Here is a 22,752-nt window from a genome sequence, read left to right as displayed (position 1 = left end):
CAGCTGTTAACTCTTGCACAAATACTCTGCTAAAAGCATGTTGTATGGTACTGTAAGACAGAGCAAAAGGCTCTTGAAAAGAAGAGCAAGATGATTCATCTGCATTTCGTTAAGCTTGAATTGTGGCACATCTTGGTGTAAATGTGCAGCTTACTCATGGGCAGAATAAAAACAGGAAAAAAAGAAGCCAACTCACTTTGATGTGTTTGTAAGGTGGAGGTTTCCTTGAATTCCTTTCAATTTCTAATGCCTCTTTGCTTTCTCTTTGTGCTTTCAGCTCCTGGAAGCGCTTTGCTGCTTCTTCAAGTGCTGTGCAAGGGAGTTCAAAACAGAAAGCACTTAGCGCCAGCTGCTGTTAGCCAAATCCACGCATGTATGTATTTCAATGTATTTAAAAAAAAAAAACTAGGAACAGAACTCCAGAAACAAAATCACAGGCTAGAAATGAGTTATTGCAGCACATCATGAATCTATCATCAGGAACTGAGATACTGAGCAATGATCCCATGCAGCAGAGCCCAAGCTCCATCTTAACATCTCCCAGTTTGTGGAAGAACTGAGCTTGCCCACACCACCACACAATGAGTAGGCACTTAAAGAAACACGTTTTTATCCGCAGTCAAGGGTTCTATGTAATGTTCGCAATTGTACGTGAACACACAACACTAGTCACAGAATATTCCCATGCAGGTTAAGTGGTGATGGAGACACAAACACGTGGAATTTTTGTCATAAACCGCTATAAACTTTGTTTGATTTTACCTTTCTTGAAGGTCTTGTTAATACTAGTTTGCCCCTCAGCAAAGCTTTTATCTCCTTCAACATAAGGGAAAACTCTGCCCTGGTGTACCCAATAGTAGTCATGTGAACCAAAGAAAAATACTGGGAAGTCCCCGATATCATGTTTGAGGCCCTGTATGTTGAGAGGCACAGACCTGGGATTGCAGATCTCTGCTGGCCACCACCTGAAAGGCAGAGAAAAACCCAAAGAGACATTGTAAGTTCCTTGAACCACAGCCTCAGTTTCCGAGCGTGTCCGACTGAACTGAGAAACCAAAGCCAGTTCCCCTTTCTCACAGGGCTGAGCGCCTCCCCTGCGCAATCCCTCTGGCAGCTCCTGGGAGGCACCCTGTGAAACACAGGGAAAGTTCTTACTCCAAGTTCTGGAAAAGCCTTTTAAGAACATCTGTGGCACGATGGTGGGTTTTTGAGGCGCCCTATAAACACTTGTATTCCTGCAGGTGACTAACAGCAGCACAAGCTGGGACATCCTGGTTCTATAGGACAGCCCCTTGTTTTCCATGGGCTGCTGCGCTCTACAGAGCGAGCCGAACGCGGCCAGGTATCCATCACTGCCTGGGAAAAGCAGCAGAGCTTCATTTCAGGGGCGACATCAAATGCCTGACACAAAGTGTATGAATTATTGTGTTTCTAATCTTGTTTACGAAGACCGAGCTGCTTTGGGGTACCTTCCTGTAACTCGGCAGGACATTAAAAGCATCCCCGGCATTAACACAAAACCAGTGAACTTGCCTGTAATTTCCAAGCTTGACCCAAACGATCTGCTTGTAACGCAGCTTCTTGCCAGCTTTACAGTCATTGCAATTCCAGCACCCTTCAGGCATTTCTATGTTGAGACACTCGGGGTGAAAGGAAGCTGGGCAGGACTCACAGCACAACAGTTTTCCACCTTTAAACAAAGAAACCCTGCTTGGTTTATAGCAGTAAGGATTGGCTTCCCCCGTGCGCAGCAATCAACGTCCCTGTAATCACCCGTTCTACAGCCTCATGTGCCCCATGGGAAAAAAATGGCAAAAGAAGGGGGTCGAGTCCAAGTTGACAACGTTGGTTAAAAAAGTCTGCGCAGCACAATCACCCGCGGTGCAGGTTGTGACCCCAGTCAGAGGTCTACAGAAAAAGCATTTGAGTAGGTTTTAACATGAGGTAAGCTGGCAGGAGAAGCCACATGCCCGAAGTGCCACCAGCTGTGATTTCCCTGGTGATGGCCAGAACGACAACAAATAACGACGTTTTTCAGTAACACTTTTTCAACCAACGTTGTCATGACTGAATCCCCAGCAGCCAGTTAGTGCGCGTCCAAACCCGCAGCCGGTAGGTTGATCCGTGCCCTTTCGTGCCAAGGGCATTACAGAAGAATGGTGATCAGGGTGTTTATGCCACCAAAAGAAAAGTTTCCGTAATGCAGAGTGAGACGCCCCATGAGCTGTCCCCATCCCAGAAGCTCCGTGTGTGCCCAAGGCAATCTCAGCGCTGCGGGTCATGGGGTTTTCTGAAGTTTCCTCTGATTTGGACAAAAGCTGTGTTGGCTGGCTTATGTTTTGTCAGATGCATTAAACGTGGAAAGCCACAGCTCATCTCTAAGCCACTCTCGACAAGCACGGCAGCTCATACACTAAGACTTGATACAGTCATTACACAGATTGGAATATTTTATATAGGTAAGTATATAAAATATAATTATAAAATATAAGTTTGTATAGATAATGTTTTAAAAATTACATGGTTTTGTGTCCCAGATGGAGAATCTGGGAGAGACTGGAGAGTATTTAAAGCCGTTTTCAATCACAACATCAGAAGAAACGTGAATAGTAACTTTCAAACATTTATCAGAAAATCTTGTCCAGCTATAGGCTTCCAAAACCATCGCGCACTGATCGATCGTTGCACGTCACAAGAAGCATTCCTTAAACAGATCAGCTGCATGACCACTGCTGTATTTCCTCTGCTAAATCCAGTTAAAATCTGACCACACAGGTTGTCCAGAGCTCCCCAAACCCTTAATAACCTTTTAAAGTAGTTTTTGGGAAATGTTAATTCAGAGGAAATACAGACCCGGTGTAAATTACTGACACATTATCCACCATGGTAAAATGCCAAGAGATGCAAAAATCAAACAAAATCAAACACAAAACTTTCAGTGCTAAGCAAGAAAAAAACCCAGCACTTTGCTCTCAGGATGCATTAGTAAGATGCTGCTCAAGCTAAGCAGAGGGCTCAAAATAATTTTTGTTTTCAGGAATCACAGGAACTACTGAAAGCCATCCGTCTAGAACGTTCACAACGACCTAACTGTGGAGGGTTAATTGGGCACCGTTTCTGAACGCTCTCAGGAAATCAAATTTCTGCGGGGAATAAAACGTGACATCTGAGTATTTGACACAGACAACACAGAATCCCCGTGAGCTATTCTGAGATGCTCGGCACCACCCGCACCAGGACCAAGCGCTCACTCTCCCCCGAGCCTCAGGGTTTTCTGCACAAGACAGAAAGCTCTGTCCGCCCAGGACCTCCCACCTCCTGCCGCTCCCCCTTCAGACAGCGAGCACCCGGCCCCAGGACTCCTGGACACACAGGCAGGCAGAACCCCACTGCCTTTCCATGCTCTGAATCCAGCCATCCATCCTCCATCTACCCACCCTCCTCCGGCCCAGAAAGCCCTGTCTCCTCTCAGCCTCTGCGTAAGCTGCCTAAAAGATCTGAAACAGAACATCCCCCCTCTTCTTCCACACATAACATCAGTTTAAGAAGCTGTTTTACATCCTCCTGGTAACACTGAACTGCAACAATATCAGCTCTACCTGTCTCCACATTACTGCATCAACAGTCTCCCTGGAGCTGGAACAGCCTCGGCCAGACACTAAGTGATTTAACTTCTTTCAAGGAGAATTTAGTGACAGCAATTATTTTAAGCCCTTTTGTAATTAAAAAAAAAAAATTGCCAACGACATGAACACACGCTCACAATAACCAATGAGTGAAGTTTACTGAAAAGCAGCAAGTGGTGCCCGACAAGCAGACGTTTCTCATTTGATTTAAAGAGAGAAATCATAGAAAAAGAGAAAGAAAATTAAAGAGAAAGAAACTATTTTGGTTACCTTTCTCACATTTCTTTTTGGAAGCTGACGAAGGAGGAGGAATCATAGGTAATTTCATCAACTCAGCACGATTTGACTCATTCAGTAGGTAGTGGGACTTATAGGCATATGAACTGAACAGGGGGTCTGAATGATCCTGCACTACCAGCCCTATACGAAACAAACAGAAAGAGATGAGTTGCAATGAAACTACCCATGATTCCGTAAGGAGAAAAAAAAATAAAGCAAACCAACACCTCTAATGCATTTATGTGTGAATGAAAAAAGATAAAACGAAGAAAAAGAAAAGTCTGACAGGAAGTTTCTTGGCTAAGAAAGAGATTCTATGCTGGAGAGACTGAATTCCACTGAACTGGAGAAACCTGTGATGAATAAGCTGCTTCTATGAGGAATTTCTCTTGTGCTTTTGCCCTTGATTTGTGCATTTAGAGAGAAGCACTAGTAAAGCAACTGATTTTAAACCTGTGTAACCCTCCCGCCCTCCCAAGTGGAAACAGCAAGCTGGGATCCCATGGTTAGCTGGGGCTGCAAACCGTGGGAGCGGACGCTGCGCACAAGAACTCCCCATCCACTCACTGCTCACCTGAGACCTTACCTATGAGAGTGGTTTGCCTTTATAGCTTGTTGGAAAAAAATTAACAAGGGGGAGCCAGTGATTCGGCAAGGCAGCGGAGGGGAGAGCGGATGGAAGCTGTGCCCTACGCTGGCTGTTTTCAGGTAAAGCTGTGCCAGCCCTGCCCTCTCGCAGCCAGCGGTCAGGCACTCTGTCCTCCTGCACCAAGGACGAGGCCTTGGCTTTCCTCTGCCTCTCTCCACCAAGAGGAGGTTCTCCTCATTGCTCCACAGAGCCCGGCAGCCCAGGTCACAGTCCTGTGGCTATGGAACAGAAGTGTTTGACCAGTAATTCACGGGAAGAGCAGAGCAACTGAAACCCAAAGAAGCAGGAAAGATGAGGTACCAAGACAGCCACCGACTCTCGCCCCTGTGGGACATGCGAAGCCGAGTGCTGTAAAGAAGCTTTTGAAATGGGGGCCCTAAACCACCGCTGTGGGGAGAGTGGCACCAGCCTACCTGGAAAGCACCTCCTCAGGATTTGTAAAGCCGGCATGACCTACACGTGCAGTTAGGTGAACTGTGATGTGCTTCGTGAAGAGAATTGCAGGGAGGGGAATAAGAAGTCTTAAAGTACACCTCAAGTACCTCGTGATAAGGGAGCATGTATGACCTAGAGATTGTCTCACCTCTGCATTTTCTCACCTAAGCGATGCTTTGCATCTCAATACGACGTTTCTCCTGGTATCGACTAAAACTACTGAAATAACCATTCTCACAGAGGCCCAAGGATGTGTAGAGCGTCCAGTGTTCCGTGTCTCTGAGCAGGTACTGCCAGTGCTGCTACCACAGGCGCTGTCCTCACCTCACCTCCCTCACGCTGACCACATGTGACTAGGCAGGACTCAAGTCAACCCAGCCAGGGCAGATTGCTAAATGTAAACCTCACACAATCACTTTGGTGAAGCCCATTGGCTCCTGATTCCAGCTACATCCAGTAGAAACAAACCCCACAAGAACTTTCTAGAAGAACAAGTACAAAGTTGCTGTAAAATACAGAGGACTCAGTCAGTGGCAGCGGTTTCTAACTTCAAGTTCTCATAACTAAGGCTCAGTGAATATATAGGATAGGAAATTCCATCTGCAGGGGTTCAGAGGTTACTTATATTGCCTGGAGAAAATACAGACTGGTGTAGTTTCAGGTCTGATGAAGTGAGATTCATGTATAAACAGAGTCACAAAAACAACGTCAAATGTGGGGAAAAAAAAAAAGGCATGAAAATTTCTTTCTGCCTTTCATTTACTTTTTGTAACTAAACACAGCTCTGCATCTTCAGCCAGAATGAGACGCCTTCACTGTAACTCAGTTCTGGAATTCTACTCCTAAATTCCAGTTTGTGTCGTATGAGGTGGACTGCAAACAGCAGGCACTCCTTTTCATAAGCCTTTACACAGCTCCTGCCCAAGAGAAGCAGGAGGACTCTGTTTTACACCTTTGTGTCACAGAGTAAGTATCTGAAGCTTGGGAGAAAAACTTCCCACAGAGATTCACCTCTGTAACAAACTGCTGCAGATTTATCTACGCAGGTTCTTCGACGACCTTTGAATCTCGGGTCAGCTTCAGGCACCCGCAGTAGCTGGCCACAGGTCTAACCAAGTCCAACTTTGAAGAAGTGTCTGTAGCTGGTTTGTACCACCCCGTGTCTGTTGATACTACTCAGCAGTGTTCTGACATTGGCACAAACCAGACCACTGCAGACAAGTCCCCCGGTGGGAGGCACTGCTCTCCATTCACAGCCCAGCACCACGTAGCTTTGGTAACCAGGATCAGTGACACTCGCCAAGGCCCCAGGACCAGCCTCACGTAGGAGCAGAGGGACACATCCTCATCTTCCCAGCCAGCACTCCTGACAGGAACACGGACGGGGCAGACTAAAGCCACCACCGGACCTTGCCAAGAGACATTTCTACCTGCCACTGAAACCAGGGGAGATCCACTGAACCTCTAATGGCATAAGTCTCTCTCTGATCCTGGTACCAGACTGACTATGGACAGCTGAGAGAGAAAACAAACCCAAAGTGCGGAAGAAGTCACGGAACTGCTCTGCCTCCCACAGGAACTCTTTAGAACGATGCTGCTCCAGCTCTAGAAAACAAACAACTTCTCTCTGCATCTTTTGGTTGGGTGTTTGGACGGAACTACTGGCTCAGCGAAGAATGCTGAGGGACAGGTATCAGTGCATGTGATGCGGGGTGTCCCAAAGCTCCATCTGCCAACTGAATGCCGCATCTCACAGTGTCTTCAGAGACACAGCAGCTGCTTTTGTTGTTCGGACGGTGCATTTGCACAGTAGTAACGCTACCAGCTGGAATTAAACACAGCACATGTATCACCCTACCTACACCCCTAGAACCACAGAGCGTAAAGGCACACGCAATGTTGCACCTGCCTGTGGAATTTAAGCGATTTTGATGGATTCACATCAGGCATATCCTGTTTCAGGGAGGGCCCAAATGTTTAAATAAGCTGCAGAAGGAGAAACACTGAACCTCGCTGCCAACATCTCTTCACACATGCAGAGGAGCTTTGTTAAAGCTCATTCTAAAACTTCCTGTTTCTGAGCTTCTGGTTTTCTTTAATATTTTATTTTAAACTTGATCTTTTGTGACAGTTCCTAAAGTACGTGGAAATGAGGAAAGGGGAAGAAAAAAGACAAGTAGAAAGAAAAGAATTCCAGCACCATCTTTCCCTTCCTATCCAAAGCTCTTTCATTACTACTCTGCTCTCGCAAATTCGAGGCAATTGTTCCCATCCTCAACCTCCACCTGAATGAAGACCGAACAAGTCACTTTAGGATTCATCTCATCTTCACTATCGTATCAGCCTTTCACAGCTGCTGAAAGGAAGACATCCAACACAAACTTCCACAACACCTGTAAGGTACAGCTCACTCCTCCAATACCTGACCACGCCACGCCGACTCGTCCGAGCGATTAGTGGTATTTCTGCATTATGAGACTAAAGCAACTGATGCACCAGAACTTTCCAACCTGCTGTCTGGCAGAAGACCAGTGACTTAAGAGCCATAAAGTAACAAGTGGAAAAAAAAAAAAAAAAAAAAAAAAAAAAAAAAAAAACAAACAGAAAAAAAACCAAACCAAAAAGCTTTGGCACATGGAAAATCCCAGCATGAAACCTGTTCATACAGTACTGCAAATGGGGTTCCTTCAAAGTTCTCAAATGCAATGGTAGCTTTAAATTAAAATGAATTTTTCTAGTGAGTAAATCCTACCTTTTAGCCTTAAAAATTTAAACAGTTTTAAGTTTGTGAGTGGTGAAAGAATCCCCTTCTGCTTAACAGATGGTCAGTAACACCACAGTGCCCATTCTCAGCCTGCAACGGCCACAGCTCGGGGCTTGGCAGCCGCTTTTTCCTACTGGCAAAACAAGTAGGACCTTCCCAGTACCTATCGCTGTCTCTGAGAATCAACTATTACAGACCAAGACAGCAAGTGGAAATCTCATGAGAACTGTTAACCAAAATAAAATAAAATAAAAATTGAAATCCCAGGCAGCATTTAAATCCCCGAGAGCCCCAAGGGAGTTCTTCATGAAATACAGTATTTTATCGCTAAGCTGCACAAGTGACCACAGAACTATAAAACAGGGGAAAAAACAAGTGTGCTCACCTCTTGCACAAACGAAACAAAAGCCTACATTTACAGCTGATGAGGAGTGAGTCCTTTTGGAATGGTTACTACAGATGAGAATGTGGGATGACACAAACAAGCTTCCTGCAGCAATACAGCCATCTCCTGAGTGATAGGCAATGGGGCATCTGAAACATCTCACCATGCGACCTGTTCAACACAAACGCAGAGAAACCACCGTGTCACCCCGCAGTCGGGATACGGCACGAGACACCACACAGAGGCAAGGCTGGGTTTTACCCCAGAGCACTCGTTAAAAAGAAACATTTACATCTTTAACAAAGAAGTGTCACAGAAGTTAACTCATTTTAAATCTCTGTTAAGAAAAAACACATGGTTTTAATCACTCCAGAGTCTACTTGTTTTAATATTTTTAGTTCATTTCTAAAAGGATTTTTTTTTTCCTTGAAAAGTCATTACTCTAAGGCACTAGCAACTGTGTTGTAAAACCCCGTTCCTTGGCCGTGCACTGCTAACCCTTGGCTTCCATGACACCCAGCAACACGAGACAACCCAGGGGTGTGGATCCGGGTACCCCTCACTAGTGGTCTCAGGCTGCTGGCTGGTTTCCCACCCTCAACAGATTGACGTTAATGACCTCATTACGAAGGAAACCCTTGTTCCCTGCTGCAGTGGCAAGGGCAGAGTTCTGTCCATTGTTCCTGTGAGGACACGTTGGAGTTTCTCCAGCTGTTCAAAGCCAGCCCCACTCTCACCTTTGCTTGCTTTATGAATATCCTTGTCCACCGAGCAGGCAGTGCAGCAGTGCTGCGGGCAGCGAAACCCCCGCGACTCGAACAGAGCGGTGGCGAACTTGCGAACGCAGGCCTCGTGGTAAAATTTACCGCACGTGCTGACGGAACAGCGCTTCACGTCTTTGCCGGGAAGTTTGCACGAGAAGCACGTGTGTTCTCCTTGTGAAAGAAGGAATAAGGAAGCCCAGCTGTAACAGCCAACACTTTGAGATACAGACGGTGTCAGAAAACATTCTGAAGTGAACAGTTACCCCAGCTGGAGCAACATGGGCTCCCGCCCTTCAGACAAGTATGTTGGTTGCTACAGTCCACAGTAACTATGTAATTGCTGGTCACATTAAAGTCCCTTATTCTGAGTAAAACCTCGAGCAGTTCATTACTTTTTTTCCCACTAGGTACTTGCCAAGTGGAAAATGAGAATACAGCCTCGAAGGTTAAAAAAGTCATGGAATAATGCAGACCCAGGCCCAAAACCTCACAACTCACCTCCTCAGTTTGCCCCGCAGAGCAGGGCTCCTTAGCAAGGCGGGAGATCCCTGCCCGTTATTCAGACTCAGGAAGGCACTCACCGTTCTTACACTCAGTGCAGATGAACTTCTCTTCGGGCACAGACTGCAGGCCGAGACACTCCACGTGAAAGACGCTGCAACACTCGCCCTCGCAGGACACCAGTGACTCGCCCGAGCTCTCGCAGATCTAAACAGGCAGAGAGCTCATCACGGAACGAAGGGCACCCGACACGCTTCGGCGCAAACCACTACCGATGTTAACAAAGGAGAGAAACTGGCTGACACCTCTTCAGAGCTAAGGAAAGGCAGGAGAGCTGGCCTGCGTCCCATGGCAGAGCTGGTAAGTCTCCAGGCTGAAATCAATCCCGGCATTTCCCGCATCTTGCTCTCCTGCCAGCGCCAGCCTGGACAGAGATGGGACAGGCACTGCTGCATCCACTGGGGCTCCTCATGTTCTCATGCACCTGAAGAGCAAGAGCCACCTGTTCCCTTTTTACTGACCAGGAAACTGGCCAGAAGATTCCAGGATTTTCTCTCCAAAATACTAGAAAATTCTCACTCTGCCCTATCCTGAAAGGCCAACTGGAATCTTGGAATGGAGCAAAAAGCAGCATCTGCTATTTGTACCTGCGCGAGCAGGTGCGGGTTAGATAGCACCTCCCAGCTTCTGAGCTTTCCAGCTTGCAGGAGGGCTTATGAATCATTTCCGGGCTTAAAAACTCCTAAAAGCCTTGTTATTTTAACTGAGATGTCAAATTATGAGACATGGTTAAAGCAAAAGTGTCAGCTCAAACCAGCAGAAACGGACAGCACACCTTTAGTATCGATTTCTTTACAGTACCATCGCTTACCTGACAAACCGTGTCTTTTTTACTGGTTCCAGTTCCTCGGCGGGACAAGCTGGAGTCTACTGACTGCACGTCAGAAGCATCAGCATCGGCAGTAGCTGATGGGCTGTCCGAACGTTTTCCAAAACTACCCTACAAAGAGGAGAAATCCCAGGCACTCAAACAGGACACTTCCAAAGAACAACCTCCCTGTGAGAAAGCATTTATAGCACCCCCTAATCGGGCCATTCGATATGTCCAGGGATACAAAGGTCCTTGGAAGTTGCTGGATTCAGCAGGGTGGTACAAGCAGTGCTGCCCTCTTGACAGGGCTTTTAACCGCACAAGAGAGACTGGTCTGGCTTTCCCAGACAGCTCTCAGTTCCGCACCAGATACAGCAGCATTCTCCAGCCCCCAAAGAACCCAACCACCTCCCGTCAGTGACCAGAACCAACGCTTTGTCAGACAACGTAGGAAAGTTTCTAAAGAAAGATTTTATCTTTTTAATAACAATACAACAGAGGGGATTGGAAAGAACAGGACTAGGTTTATTCCTTGGAATAGAAGAGACATGAAATCCGTAGAAACAGAGTGTTCCCATTTAGCAACAGGCCACCGAAAATCCCGTTACATGGCAGATTAAAGGAGCCAGTCCCGGTGAGAAACAAGATGCCTTTACCTGTAAATCGTTAAGTCCTCTTGAGTCGGAGTCAGATGTATCTCTGTATGCTGAGCTAGTCAGCTCTACATCCGTCGAGGCACGACTCCTTTTCTTCAGAGGTTTACAAGAATCTGAAATCTCGCTGGCACCTTAACACAACACACTGAAGTTAGTTTTAAAATATGTTCTCCACTTTGCTTGAAATTAATAAAGGAGAAAGAAAGATGAGAGAGAGCCTGAAGCTGCACTTTATCTGCTAGCCTGTACTGGAGACTCCCTCTTCATCATTCATCTCCACAGTGCAGCTAAGCAAAGACTTTTTTTAATGTACGTCAGAAGGACTTACACTAGCGCTCAGGAACAAACCACCCTTCCAACTAGCAACGCACAAACAAACCAGCCACAAGGCCCCAGAAAACCCCCACAGGAGACGTTAAGGTCAGCATCTCTCGTGCTCATCACCAAGACCTCTGCAGTTTACAGTGTGAAAACCGCCGCCCAAGTGCCGGGAAGCGTTACTGCGGCTTGTTCCTGAACGTCACTCACCTTTCTGCAGTCCTGTCTTCACTGCTGCCAGCGGCTCCGCTTCCACCTGTTTGAATAGGAAAAGCCACAGTTAAAACCAGAGGAACCTTCTCGCTGGTATCACAAAGCAAACATTCAAGTTTAAGGGTTAGCCTCTCTGCGCTCCGCTGGAGCTGCGCCCAGCGGGAGCCCTCTGCCCCGTGGGGTTAATCCTAGCTGCCTACGCTGAACGCTGGACACCAGGCGGCCAGGTCCCGCAGGAGGGCAGGAGGGTGTTGGGGCAGCTCTGTCAGTGTCCAGCAGGCAGAAACGGGGCTTGTTCTGGCAGCCAGCCCTGACGCTTCTGCGAACCCCTCCGCTCCGCGAGCACTCGTTGCCCTGCCCAGGTCTGACTCTGGGTTACGGGAACATTAATTAAGGCATCGCTAACATTTCGGGCCCTCCAGAGAGTGAGCACTCCTGAGCTCCAGGCCAGCGTCCTCTGTATAGAGCGCTGGGGGCGAGAGGGCCGCAGGGCTCTATACAGCCGGAGGATGGGGCTCAGACGCACCAGCAACACCCCAGTTCACAACCTGGCAAAAGCGCTTCAAGTTCTGGGTCCTACGGCAGGAGGTTGAGTTTAGAAACTGCTCTGCCCATCTACATGTAACACGTCAGAATCTGGCGACTGTCTCATAATTACAGAAGAGAGCTGTTGCCTAAAACCCTGGTTTTAAGGTTAAGAATTACAGGTTATTTCTTTACAATGTGGTTACATATGCATGTAGAAACACATTTAGTAAATATTTAAGGATTGTTCTATAATTTTTTTAAAAAATATTTTATTTTGTTGTACAATAGGTAAAAACATACAATAGAAGGATTTGTATAGGATACATTTCATAATACAAATATAAAATCTAAACAATCATTTTTATTTCTCCACTAGTCACTGTAACAGTAGCATTAACATTTTGTTTTTCCCATTAATTGTACTCGTTCCAGTTATAATTTTATACCAAGTTGTTGCAGACTAATTTGGGAATCAGTTGCAAGAAAACTTGACTTTGGGTAACAAATATTGTTGCATAATTGTAAGAAGTTAGTGAGATTGGGTTTTTTAATATAACTTAATACATTCAAGGTTATGCGCATTACAGTGCACCTGGGTTCAACTTTTCGTCATATACTTTTCCTGAGAAAAGCACTTCCACGTTCATAGTCTTCGTTAGCTGGATCATATAAGCAAGCAAAGCTAACTGGGACCCATGACGTTCATATTGTTGGTTCTTATACCTTTGTTAAATTAAGAAACATTTACAACCATAAAATAACTCATTTGAAAACAGGGAGACTGCAACACCTCTTGACAAGAGGCTTCAGGGAGTTCGTCAGGTACTTCATGTCCAACGTTTAAGTTGCTTTATCTCGAGTTAGAGGGTGGTTCTGCTCAACATGTGTAAATACTTAGGGCATCAAAAGAAAAACGTGAAAAAAAAAGCCACTGGGTCCCCTTTCATCTCTGAGGTGAATGAAGTGCAAAACAAAGCGTAAAGGGCAAAAAATAAATTAAAATCGGAGATAAATCCATTTTTTTTCCCCTTCCCATATAAATCTTTAGCCTGACTGTCCCTTTTTAAAAGTTCTCACTGGTAAAAGCTATCCTACAAAACACTTTATATAAAATTCTCAGGTTTCAAGAGGAGAGGCCCTTGAGGAGGGAAAATTAGCCGCGTAAGGAAAAGAACCAACAACTTTGACAAACTTGTTAAAGAAGCGTATTGAGTTTTCAGTATCAGTGTCCATCCGCTGAACTTTCCTACTCATTTCCACGCAGGAGCTTTTATAACTTTTTAAAGCAACAACATTTGTCTGTCTGACATCCAGATTAAAGGAGTGCCCTGTACACGTTAGATCTAGTTAAGGACAAAAAAACCGTATATCCCAGAAGGTCTGTTTTGCTGATGTCTGCCGACACAGAAGTCTGACTACTCATCTTTATGTTAAATCATTCTGAAAGTCCATTTTCAAAAGTGGTCAGATTAACCAGTCTAACTTCATCTGAAAAACAAAACCTCAACACAAACCAGCAGCTAAATCAAGAGCAAAAGGAAGGAACCTGGCAGCAAATCCATCAGAGAAATTACTGAAACAAAATCACTTTGCTCAGAACAGAAATCTCAAAGGGAAGATGGCCGGTTGGTTAGAGTCTTGCATCAGTGAGTTCCCAGTTTCCATAGCCTGACTGATACTGTGAAGATGCCAGTAGCAGAGTCACAGCAATGGGGGGATTTCATGGAGGATAGTCCAAAACGAAACCCGATGGGGAAAAATGGAGAGAAATAAAAAGGCACCAATATAAGCCACAACATTTATGAATACAATATATTTTAACTCTCTACATGGAGGAAGCCAACCTGCTCCTTTTTGATCTTCTTCTTTGGCACAACTTCGGTGGATTTTTCAGACTCTGAGCGGGTGCGAATCGATCTTCTCTGTTGCTTCTTTTCTACAGAACCTGGAGAAGGAAAAAGGTTTCCATGATACGATTCCTTGTATTTGAGGCACAGCAAGACGGCCAACACCACATCAACGGGTAAGTAACGAAACCAAGTCTCTTTCCTCTTTCCAATGTTTTATTTCCAGTTCAGTTCCAAGCTATTTGCCAAGCGGTGCTGTGGTCGCAGACAACACGTTCTGATTAAAGAGAGATCAGCTCCAGGAAAAAGACAGCAGTAACAGAGCGAAACAAACCATTGAAACCCAGTTTAGGGCAAACAGATTTTTGTCACACACCTCTCATAACACAGGTTTCACTTTGGTTAACTTTTAACCCGGGGTATTTGGTATTTATGGAAGTATCCACAGCCAACATCTTCCTCTTAAACAACCCAGAAATTTACGACAAAATGCAGCTCCCAGTGTTCGCTCAGAATGCCAGTTCTGCGCCCTGTGCTGCGGGGAGTGGCCCATCAGCACTGGCCAGCACAAAAACTGAGCGTACGACCCACACGGCAGCAGGACGAGGTCTGAACACAACTCTAGTAAAGGTTTGGAGAGGTGAATAAAAACTCGGCACAAACAGCCGTGATCATGATGTGTTATTACACTTACTGAAAGTGAAAACCAAGGTTTTGAAAATATTACCATGGAAAAGAAGTTCAGATTAATGGAGGTGATGGTGACATTTCCAGAGAGGAAGCAGGAGCTTCTGCTTTTTCGACAGCCAAGGCTGGCAGTATCAGACCTTCCTATGCTACAGTACCTCCAAAAAGGGCGTACTGGGAAACACGTGCTCAACCCCACGTGTGGAAACAAAGCTCACTCCAAGAGCTGTACCGATGGGAAACCGGAACCTGAAGAGTTACAGTTATCTGCTGTGAAGCATTACCCATGTTTTCCAGTTTTGGGTGTTTCACCTGAAGACGACATGAATGTAAACCAGTCTGTGTTCTTCCAAGCAAAACTGCATGCTCATGGGACCAGAAGCTGGCTTCCTGCACCAGAGACACTCAGAGCTACGACGGGTCTCGATACTAAAGCCAGGGGCCATCTCTTGTCCCCTTTGCATTCAGCCAAAATTCTCTGAAGCGCCTGACAGTAGATTTGAGTGATTGTGACCAAGCAGTTCATTTCATCAATAAGGTATTTTCTTCCTGTGCTGCCCCACTGTGGCAAAGCACATAAGATGCAAGCCCTGTATCGGAGGAGAAACCCCAGAATCTGTGCAGCTAACATTGGCTGAAAGCAACATTGACCAATGCAACCAGCACCTTCTCCTCTTCCTGTTCTGCAAGGACCCAGCGCATCACCTCCACATGCTCTCACCCCGTCTTCATGCACACTTTGACCCAGCATTTTAGGACAGGTTCCAGACCAGCAATCTACCTCATTACTGGCCAGGTCAGATCAGGTCAGGCCAGTCCTGTTTCAGCTGCACGTAAAGACCAGAGGCTCTATGAATTCTCACAGCTCTTCTCTTATTACTGGATTTCCAGTGGCAGAATTATTTCCCTGGCGTTATGGAACTGTGTATCTCTAGATGCAGGTTACCAATAAGGACTCCTAGGTCTGTAAAACTTTGTTGTAAAGGTATTCTAAAGTTTCGGTGACCTTAAATTTGAAAAAAAGTCTTTGCAGCTATATTCCGTGAGAGGGTACCAATAACTGTCTGCCCTTTGGCAATGGCTTTGAGAGTGACTGGAGTGTTTGCTGCTGGGAAGCTCATGCACCCTACAGGGTGTTACACAGAAACAAGCACACAACAGTTAGTGGGAGTTTCACACGGCCTGTACAAAACCTGTGGCTGAAAAACAGAAGTCACTATAAGGACTGGAGGAACTTGAAAAGCTCTTGGTTACAATGACTCAAAACTGTCTCTTTCCAGGAACCTCCACCCTTTCACCAAGGGCATCTGTCTCCTCCTGAGGATGAGCAGAGGGCATCCTGCAGACAAATTTCTGCTGCTGGGGAAAGACTCAGTCCCTTTGGAAGACAAATCCCATCAGCTATTTCTCAAACATCAAAACATGAAAAACACTGGTGTCTATTCTAAGTCCAGAGAGAGCTCATCCCGGTTATCTTCCTCCTCCTCTCTGTACTACCAACTAAACTCCAAACACCTTGTTCTCAAGCTCCATTATTTGCTTCAGTGGTTTTTCTCCCTCAGACATGATACTTCAGAACTCAGTGCTTTATGATGCGGCCCCTAAAGCACCTTTCGAAGGCAAACGTTACCTTGTTCTGCTGAGGGAGGTAGTTGAAGCTAGTTTAAAAAATCTCCACCCTTACAAAGGCCATGCAGGAGCTCCACAACAGAGCCCAGGGAAGGCCCATCCCGATCCAGAGCCTGAGCTCTGCCTCCCCCAGGTTCCCTTTGCTTTGATCCCAGCTTGGGTATTCCACGTTTGGTGCCAGAAGCCACCCCAGCACTCTGCTATCACACAGCTGCAATGCTGTCCCCTAAACCGACTGCTCGCCACAGGCCCCCGTCCTTCAGCACGCTGACTCAGACACTGCCAGTCACAGATGCTGGAAGTTCAGAGGCCAAACCAGCGAATCCTGTCACAAAGACACCCTGCGTTTCTCAAGCTCATGGTGTTACGCTCGCCATGCTTGTTACAACTACTGTGTAAACAGAAAGGTGTTAATAATCATTTAACGAGAAAAAGCCACGTTTGGTATCTGAACTGAAATGCTCGATTGCTCAAGCTCAGAGGATTCTGCAATTCTGCCCACCTGTTGATCCAGGAGTCGTTTCGGGAGAGGACACGTTTTGCACTGCTGCTTTTTCATTTCTTGGTACTGATGAAGAATTAAGTTTCTCTTGTCCTTTGACACTTATTTCTGTTTTGTTACCAACTCCCTTAAAAAGAAAAGAAAGGAAAGATGGTCTTAACCTCTTCACGTCTGGGTTGTTGCTGACAGGCATCTCGATCTACTCCTGAACCTCAGGACAGAGTCATTCAGCGCTCTTCAATGCACCACACACACACAATGATACCTGCTACGAGCTGCTTCCCTGCAGGGCTTCCCATCCCCCTCAATCTTCCCCTACATGAGTTAAAAAAAAAACAAACCACCCCACACAACCAACATATTCCAGTGACTTTTCTAAACGTTACCTTCTCTACAATGCTTAGGATGAAATAAATACCCTCCAGGGAGAGAGGCGGGAGAAGGAGGCAGAGAGATAGTCCTAAACCTTTTCCTTACACTGACTGTGGGAAGCTGCTCTGCACCTGAAGGAAGCCGGGAGGCAGAACTTGTTTTAAAGGTCTGTTATACAAAACGCAGTTATGACGTTTTAGTACATCATTAACAGTTCCGTCATCTCATCCAATTGTTTCCCACAATTGTAAGATTTACAGAGAATTTCTGGATGCTTTCAACCAGGAAGCTGGAGTTAAACAGCTTTAATATTTTGAACTGCTATGAGCATAACTGTGACCGACTGCAGGGAGCTCCTCTGCCACCAGTGACGCTGGTTACTGCCAGAGCCCTCTGGCTGCACTGAAACGAAGAGTTCAGCGCTCCGAAAGGTTCTGTGGCCACATCGGTTAGATTTCATCTCTCCAGCAAAAGGAACGCGTGCTCTGAGACCCTGGTGGACATGTGTGTGAGCTCCACAGTAAGGCAGACTTGGGACAATTCAAGAACAAAAGCAGAGTCCCTACACATGGCACGTACCTTAGTGGAATAAACAAACTGGTCGATGAGTTTTCCATCCCCAGCTGCATTCTGAAGGGCAAAAACCTGTTCAATTTTAACAACTGGAGACATGTTACATTTCTGGAGGTCCAGGTTGTGCATGGTTATGGAGGCTGGCAAGGATTTTCTAGCCGCAGCTGTCTTCCAAGCGATTTTCACAGGAGGCGGCTCCTCTTCTTCCACACTCGACTGCCGCCGCTGGCTTTGTCTTCGTGCCTCGGCGTTTGAAGGCGATGCTGCCACCATGTTGGCATGTTCTGGCTGGGTGTTCAGGGCCGGCTTCGGCCGTCGGTTCTTCTTGGCCTCTGATTTTGAAGCAGCAGTCTTTTTGGCTTTTGACAGAGCCTCCTCCGGCTCTTTGTCAATGTAAATGAAGGTGTACTGCTCTATTCTTTCCTCCCGGGTCATTTTCAACGCTTTCTCAGCATGGGCAATACCAATATCCCACTGAGCACGCTCCCTCTGCGGCCTTGGCTTCCGAATCTTAAGGAACAAAGACAAGCAGCTAATTACACTGACGATTTTGCCACATACAGCACTTCAAATGCAATCCTGAGGTTCTTTACATCTCTCAGGCAGTAGATTTAAGTTTGCTCTTCATTTATAGGGTGTTTTCTGGAAGGACAGCGAATGTCCTGCTCAGAGTACCAACAGACACTCGAGCTGCATCATATGACTACCACAATTGAAACCATCTGTCCCAAGTTACACCTTCGAAAAACCAACAAGACACAGAATTAATCCTAATTTATATACTCAAATCCTCCTGGTTTTCCTGTAAACACCCTTCTCCTTCCACATTGATATTCTGATTAGTGTGAACGTTGACTGAAGCAGTCACAGTAATTCATTCCTGTCACTAATGTTTCCCTTCCAACAGAACACTGGAAAAAAAACCACACATCCCCTAGTACCTTTAAAAACCACATTTTCCAAAGAACAGGTGAACAGGGAACACACAGGCCCTGTTTTTATTTACTATTCCAATACAGATGAGAAATTATCTCCAGTGTCCAGGGTGACTACCACCGAGAGGAGCCACAGCTATCAGCCTCTGCACATGAAAGTCATGAGTTATCTTTCTGAAAAACACTTCTGCCAGTGAAACGCAGATGACTCTCACAGGTGAACAGCTACTGAGCTTCAGACCTGCCCCACGGGACTGTCACTGCCACGGGCACTGCGGAGAGCCCTCCACACAACCAGTGCTGCCATACCTTCTGCTTCTCAGAGTGGTTGCTGGCTTGCTTAGCAGCCTCGGCCAGTAACTGCTCGTACTGTTTGTGTCCTTTGTACTCGCGAACCCGCTTCTCGTGCACCCACGCCCGCTCGGGCTGGTTGCTAAAAAACTGAACATGGTATTCACGGGCACCTGGAAATGAAACACTCTCGTCAGCAGGTTCATCAACATCGCTTTGCTGGTTGAGCTCACACCTTCCTCCTCCACACCGCCCAGCTCCCGCAGGCAGATGTACCAAGCTGAAGCCAAGAAGGAAGGATGGGCCTAGCTTTAGACCGGTTTCAGATGGGTAGACAACTATACCGTGTCCACTCTGAACACTCACTCAGCAGTGACTTCCCATAAATGCACTGACTGGAGAATCGCGGGAGCCGGTTTGCGCGGGCTCATCTGGGGAGGTGATTTAACAGGTACTGGTTCTACAACAGTCCGGTTTAGCACACGCACACACAAGCACGATCCGTCCCACCAAGGCAGTTCAAAGAGAAGAAAAAGGAAAAACTACAGACTCCTGATGTACTCCGGCAAAGATCCTCCTCCCTTACCTCTTGTATTGATTTTGGTATGAACATCAAGCTGTGGATCACACGAAACCATGCAAGGCCACCATGGGTATGTTCCCACCTTGGACCAAACCAGATCGCCAACCTGAAACTTGATGTCATGGGTGACTTGTGTTGGAAGAGAAGGCAACAACTGCTGGACCTGCAAGGAAACACAAGCTTAAAGCCACTGAAAGCAACTTACCGCACTCAGATGCACACACCATCCATAGGGACTTGTTATTTTTCTCTCAGCTGTCCCTGAGGTTCGATAATCGAACGCAAGAGAAACATTTCTTAGAAACACAACAGAAAGGAGCTACCTACAGCCAGGAATTAAACAAGATAGCTCCTGACAAACTACGACACACAACAGCAACCCCTACCACCCTCCCCAAAGGTTTCTGCTCCCTCAGTCTATTAAGAATGTTGCTTTGGGGATAAAATAAAGCAATAAATACAATATGGGAGCTGTTCTGATGCCGTAACGATTAATAAGAGCTTCAAAGAAATGGCAACTGATTTATCTGACAAACTGAAGGATCCATGGAATAACAAGTCCGAGAACAACAATGCGCTCGAAGTTCAAAAGGGGTTAATCGGCGTATGTACTAACCGGGGGTTCCTCCAGCACTGTCTCTGCTCCTGGTCTCTCTGACTGCGTGCTAAGCCTCTCGTTTGGTCTCTAGGAAATGGGTCACAACGAAGAGAAAAAAAGGAACACAAACAAGGTGAGGGGACAGTGAAACACAAACAGCTAATAATGAAACTGGGCAGAAAAAATAATTCAGAGAGAGAAAGGCAACCATGAACCTGGAAAAAATGAATATGTGACTCCTTAGGCCCAGTTCAAAACACAGCGGCATCATAATCAGAAAATACCTTTTCCCTACACTATTTACATCGCCACCACACCTCCATACAGCAACGTTCTCCTGTAAAGGCCGAGAGAACACCACACTTGGGGACAGGAAAACCCAGTAATTTCCCACCTAAATTAATACATAACTTCACAGAAACAAAAGAACATACAAAGGGTAGCCACAGCAAGACGGTGAGTCTCACTGTATAAGATATCTCATTACAAAAATCGTATTAAATACACAATAAAGTAAAATCAGCATTAAATTGCGTAAAGTCAACAAATCTATTTGGAGGATGAAAAGTCAACCCCTCAGAGCCCACAGTGCATTTCTGAGCCAGGCTGAGGCAGGTACGGCCTCTATTCAGGCGGAGCAGGAGTGAGACCAGCACTGGGCAGAAGCCAGCACCAGCAGTGGTGGCCATGATAGGGAGCAGGATGGCAAAGTGGCTGAGAAGATAAGAGTGAGCCGTGGACTATCTAACAGCACAGCGACCAGGCATCTTCTTTTCCTAGGAGTCAGACACACTGAGAGAAACTAATAATGCTGTTAACCCAAATTACACCTAGTCCACACACAGCGAGGGCCCCGTGTTAGGCAGTACGGCACGCCTCAGCTCAGGGAAACCAGGAAACACACGTGGAACATCACCTAGGATGACTCGGGTCGGAGCGGGCATGGGCCAGTGTCTCGTTTAGAGCTGCCTGTGAAACCGTCATCTCAGACCGATGACACTAGTATTTGCTGGGCAAAAACGATTCCTCCTGGGACAGCAGAAAGCATGGCAATGACTCTGGCCTTTCTTCTGCTGCAGTGAGAAACTTCACCTCACTGAGATCATCCTGAGCTTCACTAGAGTGACCTATGGTCGTGAACCCAGGTAGAAACCCAAAATCTTGGTATGTCACCAAGCTGATCTCCGCTGACCAGCTATAAGACTTGTGAATATTCCTGGGGAGGGGTGCATACGTGAAACCAGTGTGTCTGCCTTTGAAAACACCACCACTACTACATCGAGCATGTGAACCTGCTGTATGAACCTCCCACAAGCAACGAGAACCCAGGGGTTTCACCCGAGCATACAAAAATTCACTATATCATGTAACAGCCCAGCCCAGGCCAAGCTGGGCAAGCCCTCTCCTGGCCCAATATGGCAACTTCCCCATTCTTGACACTCACCACCCCTCTCTGCTATCCATTCCCCTCAAACTGGGAAACACAGAAACCAGTATCACAGAGCTGGCAGGAATAAGCAAGAGAAACGGAAACAGAAGCAATGAAGCAGCGTATAAAAATGAAAGAAAAACAATGGCCAGGAGTGGCAAAAACTAGTAATTTGTGTCTCTACTTCCTGGAATCAAGTTAAAACACCAGTTATACATGTACACCCCCACCGCGCACACACAACCGTATCACAAAACTTGACAGAAATGGCAACAACATCAGTACTGAACTCTTCCACAGTCTGCTGAGTCAGCTGGTCCTTCTCCTTTGCCCACCGGTTTAGAATACTAATTCCTACTGGCTTCCCCACACGCTCCACAGCTCGTGGGTTCTGCACATCGTCACAGTATACAGAATATCTTCCAAAACCTCATTAAATGCTGCAGTGCAGAACACTCCAAGTAACCCAACCTTCCACTGGGGAACCCAGTGTCACCTTGAGAGGCGGTTCTAGGAATGTGTGCGTGCTTTTGGCCAAAAGCTCCTGTCTGAAGGGCAGCAAACTCTAAACAGGCCAAAAGCTCCTGTCTGAAGGGCAGCAAACTCTAAACAGGCCAAAAATGCTAAATAATATTTTAAAATATTACATAATATCTTCTAACATTTATTTTTTGTAGGCAGTCCTTCAACCAAAACTGTGTTGTCCTACAAACGCGGTTCCTAGTAACCTGCTATTGAGTACCCGACAGGTAAACAAAGCCTCATGACTTTCACAGCGTACACAGCGAAATGGAAGGGAAACCCCTGTCGAAGACATGTGCTCCATCAACAACATCAGGCATACAGATGGCTCAAACCGTTCGTTATTCCACTTACATTTTGCTCCTCTGGTTCTAATTTTGGAATTTTGTGCGACTTGCGCTTTTCCGATCGGGAAGAGTCATGCTTGCTACTTTTTTTCCTTTTCTCTTTTCTCCCTTCATGTTTCGCCTTAGCGTACTCACTCGCTTGTACTTCATTTAAAAGGTCCCCGCACAGGGAGGACTCAAACAATTCCCTGCCGTTCTGGATAGTTTTGGTTATTTTTAATTTGATCTCTGGTGAGCCAGTCTTCTTTGGAATCACCGCTTGTGACACGGAAGGTGGTGGCAGAGGCGGCGGCTGCAGAGGGGGAGGTTTTTCCAGAACTTCGTGTGGCCTTGCGGCAGAGTTTTCCATTTGGTAATACTCGGGGGGACTGAAGTTCCTGCCGGTACCAAAGCCATTGGCAGAGCCGTTGGGATATTGGCCGTATGGCTGGGATTTGGCTTGGGGCTC

General features: G+C 46.3%; 1 protein-coding gene across 5 annotated transcripts in view; it reads right to left on the bottom strand.

Moving 5' to 3' along the window:
* WHSC1L1 (Wolf-Hirschhorn syndrome candidate 1-like 1) overlaps positions 1–22,752 on the bottom strand; it is a 27,816-nt gene that overhangs the window by 4,706 nt on the left and 358 nt on the right. For 2 of the 5 annotated variants that reach the window (XM_010131274.1, XM_010131276.1), the window contains exons 2-18: positions 22,312–22,752; positions 20,025–20,093; positions 19,412–19,571; positions 18,844–18,998; positions 17,606–18,109; positions 16,655–16,781; positions 13,834–13,934; positions 11,459–11,504; positions 10,931–11,061; positions 10,275–10,403; positions 9,484–9,610; positions 8,876–9,073; positions 8,139–8,309; positions 3,897–4,046; positions 1,534–1,690; positions 763–965; positions 197–309 (exon numbers count right to left, since the gene is read on the bottom strand). The exon at positions 22,312–22,752 is cut by the window's right edge and continues 25 nt beyond it. In XM_010131274.1, the coding sequence (XP_010129576.1) occupies positions 197–309; positions 763–965; positions 1,534–1,690; positions 3,897–4,046; positions 8,139–8,309; positions 8,876–9,073; positions 9,484–9,610; positions 10,275–10,403; positions 10,931–11,061; positions 11,459–11,504; positions 13,834–13,934; positions 16,655–16,781; positions 17,606–18,109; positions 18,844–18,998; positions 19,412–19,571; positions 20,025–20,093; positions 22,312–22,752 (2,982 nt within the window). Of the gene's footprint in view, positions 1–196; positions 310–747; positions 966–1,521; positions 1,691–3,896; positions 4,047–8,138; positions 8,310–8,875; positions 9,074–9,483; positions 9,611–10,274; positions 10,404–10,930; positions 11,062–11,458; positions 11,505–13,833; positions 13,935–16,654; positions 16,782–17,605; positions 18,110–18,843; positions 18,999–19,411; positions 19,572–20,024; positions 20,094–22,311 lie in introns of all 5 variants that reach the window. The other 3 variants (XM_010131273.1, XM_010131275.1, XM_010131277.1) reach the window with 3 other exon arrangements.

This window comes from Buceros rhinoceros, unplaced genomic scaffold (assembly GCF_000710305.1).
Source record: "Buceros rhinoceros silvestris isolate BGI_N320 unplaced genomic scaffold, ASM71030v1 scaffold30562, whole genome shotgun sequence".
Classification (NCBI taxonomy): Eukaryota; Metazoa; Chordata; class Aves; order Bucerotiformes; family Bucerotidae; genus Buceros; species Buceros rhinoceros.
The sequence above is the reverse complement of the archived record's forward strand: the minus strand, read 5'-3'. Positions and strand labels throughout refer to the sequence as shown.